This window comes from Triticum dicoccoides, chromosome 2B (genome assembly GCF_002162155.2).
Source record: "Triticum dicoccoides isolate Atlit2015 ecotype Zavitan chromosome 2B, WEW_v2.0, whole genome shotgun sequence".
NCBI classification, from domain to species: domain Eukaryota; kingdom Viridiplantae; phylum Streptophyta; class Magnoliopsida; order Poales; family Poaceae; genus Triticum; species Triticum dicoccoides.
This window is the reverse complement of record NC_041383.1, coordinates 55,510,788-55,516,678: the sequence shown is the minus strand read 5'-3', so window position 1 is coordinate 55,516,678 and position 5,891 is coordinate 55,510,788. Positions and strand designations below refer to the sequence as shown.

The 5,891-nt window shown below is 47.6% G+C and overlaps 1 protein-coding gene across 1 annotated transcript; it reads left to right on the top strand.

Annotated features, from left to right (window-relative positions):
• Positions 1–3,387: 3,387 nt before the first annotated feature.
• LOC119362120 (UDP-glycosyltransferase 72B1-like) lies at positions 3,388–5,139 on the top strand. The gene has a single exon (XM_037627319.1). It carries the CDS (start codon positions 3,467–3,469, stop codon positions 4,988–4,990), a length of 1,524 nt encoding a protein of 507 aa, XP_037483216.1. The 5' UTR covers positions 3,388–3,466; the 3' UTR covers positions 4,991–5,139.
• Positions 5,140–5,891: the final 752 nt, after the last annotated feature.

Genomic DNA, 5,891 nt, shown 5'->3' with positions numbered 1-5,891 from the left:
TAGGAAATTTTAACTTCGACACAGATTAAAGCTGTAGGTTAGAAGTTACCCCTTGAATCAAAAAGATTAGATTATTCTGTTCTCTTGTTTTATCCATTGGGGGTACAGTAGGGATTTGAATTAGTTGATCTGAATGTACAAGAAAACTCTTTTTAAGTAACTGTAATATCGTGTAAACATCTAAGGGGTTGTACCGAAGCAATAGTTTGTTGACCTTTTCACCTCTGTCATGGCTTAGCAGGATGCTTTCGCTCACAAAAGCACAACACTTTAGGGCCATATTGAGGAGATTTTGTGTGGTTAAAGATACATGAAATAGTTATTTGGTGTGTTACGCAAATACTCTTTATGTGGGACATGTAAAAAAGCACATCATTCTTAAAAATTATGAAGTTCTTGAATGGTTGGATGGTTAGAGGTCTTGAATCAAGTGTGGACAAAGGGCAACCTTCAAATAAGTGGTTGGGCCTACTGCAAAGCATGGTTTACATTTCATGCAAACGAGAGCACCACATAGTTACGCAACTTCAATTAATGGATTTGTCGTTTTACTAAAAGGGATTTGTTCACACGTGATGTCGACTTGGTGTGGTACGCCTACCTTCAACGTGAGCACGTGTCGATGCACATGTGTGCAAACATCATTAGTTGGTGCTTGCATCTGTTTCAAAAATAATGATGCTCGTCAAGTGTGTGCACATTGCATATAATGCAACCTAGAAAAGCTAGGGTGTCCATGATTATTCTTATCTCGTGCAAGATTTGGAAGGGACATAATTAATATGGGTTACCTTTTCAATAACCTAAATGATATGTCTTCCATCCTCATGCAAAAGATTACGGAAGAACTTGACGTTTGGTTCGGCTGACGCTCGACATCTTTCTATTTTACTGAACAACCATGGCATGTCATTTATAGCCAAAGGGGTCAAACAAAATTCATGTGTAGCAGAGTAGATTTCTTCAATAGAATGTAATTAGGATAATAATGTTGTGCATGAGTTGTATGAATATAACAGCCCCAAGGAAATGGATAGAAAGGTGGTCGGAGGACCCCCTAAGCAAAAAGGGTAAAAACTAGGATGATTTTGATTTGAAGTTGTCAGTTTCACTATGTGTTTAGTCATATGGACGTCACACTATTAACTATTAAGGTGCACAAAAAATAGACTAGATAGAGATGAAGTTGGGATTCAAATTCACCTTCAGATTGACCAAACTCGTCCTAACAGAAATCGAGCACCTTCTTGAGGATCCTCAATTGCGAGAGGCCAAATGAGCATTTGAAGAAATCGAGCACCTCCTCCACCAGATGTCGCCCCAACCTTCGCCATGGTGCCCTCTTTCAGCCGCAGCCTCCATATATAGCTCCTAAACTCAAAACTATTACGCTTTAAAGCAAATCCACACCACACCTACCAGGCTAGCTAGTAGCACGTGTACGCTTTACATCGTTGGACAAGGGAACCAAAATAGATACACAACCGGGCTATATATCTAGCTGAGAAGATAACCCATACCGCACCATGCACCAGTCTTGCTAGTACCGACCTCATTAAATTAGCAGACAATGGCCGTCGACACTAGTTCATTGCAGCATGCAAAGGAAGCTGTTATGCCTACGGTAGTCGATCACATCTTCTGGATCATCCTGGATCCCCATGAGTTGGAGGTTGACTAGTCCAAAGTCATTGCGTTGTCAAGAGGCAGAGACACGGGTGGAACTGGAGCCTTTGAAGAGTGTTGCCCTCGTCGTGGCCCATGACGGGAATAAGATCGTCTCCTACGGCGCCAAGGAGACACAAAAGCCACTGCTCCATGATCCTATTAACTATTGATTACATTTTATATTGCTTAGTGACGAAACAGAAACATATACACCATCGGGCTATATGGGCCATTTTCTTGGGCGGCTTAAAAAATAAGCTGCCTCTCCTCAGCTTAAAAAATAAGCCACTCCCAGGATTTGTCGAGACTTCTAGATTAGTTATCCCATAACTAGTTCAGAAACCCCAAGGAATGAGGGAGGGGGCTTATGAGAAAAGCTGGGGAGGAGTCGGCTTATTTTTGAAGGCGCCAAAAGAACTGACCCTATATTAGTAGGGGATTATGGAAAGTTCACAATTTTGTGTTTTCTTTTTTATAAATCATAGTGCATATATTTCCTTCCTTGCGAATGATATCGCATCGGACCCACCTCTATTCCACCTTGGTTGTCATCCCTCTAGGATTCAGATTGTTACCTCTGTATTTTTTATTCATATAAAACATAGACAACTCTAGGCATGGGGACACTATGGATAGTCCAGCACTTCATTTAAAAGACAACATGGCAAAATCCCATGAGATGAAGATTTAGTCTGATGGGCCTAATAACGCTCTAATTTAACATCATCAAACGACTAATAAATTCCCAACGATTGATGTTGAACAAAAATTACAAACCATGTGCTCTTTTAAAAACTTCATCAACTTTTCTAAACGCAAACCTTTCATAAATTTGTGATTTTTTTTTTTTGAGAATGGGCACATTTTTTAAATTCAGAAATATTTTTTAAAATATTAAACAATATTTGGAAGCAAGAATATTTTTTGGTATTCCAAATATTTCAAATTTCTGAACAGGGTTCAAAAAGAAAAATAAGTTCAAAAGTCAGAAAAATGAATTAACAAAAAAAGAAAAGAAAAGCAAAAAATAATAGGAAAGCAAAAAAATCGTTTAGGCCTTGTCCCAACAAGGCGACCATATGGCGGCTCCCGTTGGACGCATGTTGGGCCGGCCCAACTGTTCACGGATTTAAAAGAAGATCATTAATTTTGAAAAAAAAATGTTCACGAATTTTAGAACAAAATTCTGGGCTTTAACCTAAGTTCTAAAAATCAAAAAATATTTAACAGATTTGAAAAAAAGTTCAAGAATTTTGTAAAATACTCAGGGATTTGTAACAAATTTACAAAATATTCATTATTTAAAAAGGAAATAAAATGAAAAAAGAAAGAGAAAAATAGAAAAAAGGACAAACAAAAACCAATAAAGAACAGAGATATCTCCATAGATTTGTTCGCATCCTACCCTTTATTGTGAGGGATGTAGAGATATCTCCTTGGTTGATGTGTTCAGGAGGTGCCGAAGCATAAGTGCGAAGAAAATAAGATAGTTTTGCGGACCCAGCTATAAGTTGAGTGGATAAACTACTCTGTAGTTAATGCTTATATTCTTGTTTCCCTGACATCGAATTATTCGATGGATGGTAGTATTCCCTCCGGCTCCACAGTTCAATTTCTTCAATTTGACTAATTCCACTTGTATTTATAAAATATTTTGAAACTTTATTCGCGTCAACAACTTTCACGCACCAACCGCAAAAAGTCTCCGTTGTTCCTCCGTTTTCCTCTCCTCCGAGCTGCCAAGCCACCAAAATTAGCTGTGTGTGCAGGCGGCGTAATACTCTAGCTACGTACTATCATGGCGGCGGCGACCACCGGTGCAAGTGATCCGTCGCCGTCGATCGTGCAGACAAGGCCGGCGATCACGGCGGATGAGCCACGGCCCCTGCCGCGCGTCGTCCTGCTGGCCAGCCCTGGCATGGGCCACCTCATCCCCCTGGCGGAGCTCGCGCGCCGGCTCGCGGTTGACCACGGCTTCGCCGCCACGATCGTCACGCTTACCAACCTCTCCGACGCGGCCGCCGACGCCGCCGTGCTCTCCTCCATGCCGGCGTCGGTCTCGACCGCCGTGCTCGCCGCCGTCGCGCTGGACGACCTCCCGCCGGGCGTCGGCTTCGGCGCCCTCATGTTCGAGCTCCTGCGCCGCTCGCTCCCGCACCTCCGCGCCACGCTCATGGGCTCGGCGGCGGGCCTCGGCCCCGCCGCCGCGCTCGTGTGCGATTTCTTCGGCACCGCCGCGATCCCTCTCGCCGCGGACCTCGGCGTCCCGGGGTACGTCTTCTTCCCCAACAGCTTCACCTTGGTCTCCGTCATGCGGCGCCTCGCCGAGCTCCACGACGGCGCAACCCCCGGCGAGTACCGCGACCTCCCGGGCACGCTCCGGCTCCCGGGCTGCGTGCCGCTGCGCCACGCTGAGCTGCCCGACGGGTTCCGCGACCGGACCGACCCCGTCTACGCCTACCTCGTCGAGGAGGCGCGGCGGTACGCCCGAGCCGACGGCTTCCTGGTCAACAGCTTCGAGGAGCTGGAGCCCGCCGTCGCGGAGGCGTTCGACCGGGACGCCGCGGCCGGCGCGTTCCCGCCGGTGTATCCTGTGGGGCCGTTCGTCCGGTCAGGCAGCTCCAACCAAGAAGCCGACGAGCTGGACTGCTTGGGGTGGCTCGACCGGCAGCCGGCGGGGTCGGTGGTGTACGTCTCCTTCGGCAGCGGCGGCGCGCTGTCGGTCGAGCAGACGGCCGAGCTCGCCACCGGCCTGGAGACGAGCGGCCACCGGTTCCTGTGGGTGGTGCGCATGCCAAGCCATGACGGGAACAACAACGCCTTGGGGGCCGATAGTAGCGACGACCGGAGCCAGGACGACCCGCTGGCATGGCTTCCGGAGGGCTTCGCGGAGAGGACGAGGAGCAGGGGCCTCGCCGTGGCCGGCTGGGCGCCGCAGGTGCGCGTGCTGGCGCACCCGGCGACGGCGGGGTTCATGTCGCACTGCGGGTGGAACTCGGCGCTGGAGAGCCTGGCGTCCGGCGTGCCGATGATCACCTGGCCGCTGTACGCCGAGCAGAAGATGAACGCGGCCATCCTGACGGAGCTGACAGGGGTGGCGCTGCGGCCGGCGGTGAGCCGAGAGGACGGCTTCGTGGCGGGCGAGGAGGTCGCGGCGGCCGTCAGGGAGCTCATGGAGGGGGAGAAGGGAAGAGCGGTGCGCCACCAAGCCCGGCGGCTTCAGGAGGCCGCGGCACGGGCGTGTACGCCGGAGGGGCCGTCGCGGCGGGCGCTGGAGAAGGTCGCCGGCAAGTGGAAGGCCGGGCTTGGCAACGGGGATTGACTTGGTGCGTGTTCTTTAGCGAAAATAAACATATGATTTGTACACATGGGACAATCCATGATACTCTGTTTTCTCTCTCCCTACTCTGTTTTGTGGAATGAACATGCACGGTAATTGTTTGAAGAGTTGTCCTGAGTTTTGTCCTAGTTAAAAACATGTCACTTATATCACAATAGGATATGTAAGTCATCTGAATTTACAATTTGGGAAAAAGATTTTGGCTCACCGGAGGGAAGGAAGGAAGAGAGGAGCATCCGCCGGCGATCTATATTAGGGTGGCAAGCTCGCCGACGATCTATTTTAGGGGTGGAAAGTCTAAAACAAGCCCTGAACTTGTAGACGAAAGCTAAACTGAACCCTGAATTCTCTATCCTTGAAATCAGCACATCAATTTTTTTGATCCCGGTCTAATTTAAACCTTGAGAGCGTTTCCAAAAAGGGGTTGGTTGAATCCCGGCACTGTTGACTGGGGACGTGATTGGGCTGGCCCAACAAGCGCCAAACGTGATTTTTTTTTCCTTTTTCGTTCTTTTTTTAGTCTGTTTTTTTTTCTTTTTCATAATATGTGTAGTAAAAATACAGAAAAATAGACAACTACTGATTGCGGACGCGACTGGGCCGGTCAACCACGCGGGAAGTGAGTTTATTTTTCCTTTTGTTCATAAGGTGCGACATAATGAAAATACAAAGGAAAAAGAGAATCAGGGCTCGAAGTTGCGACCTGATGTTGCTGATCTCATCGACCAAGCCAGTAGAACAAATAGTTGTTAGTGCTTTAATGAGAAGACCGAAATCTTTTAGCACACACCGCAAAGTCGAGATGAAACTTTTTTAAGGGCAAAAGAACATAGAAAATGTAAACAATTTGTGAAATCTCCGAAATAATTAAAGTGTGGATGTT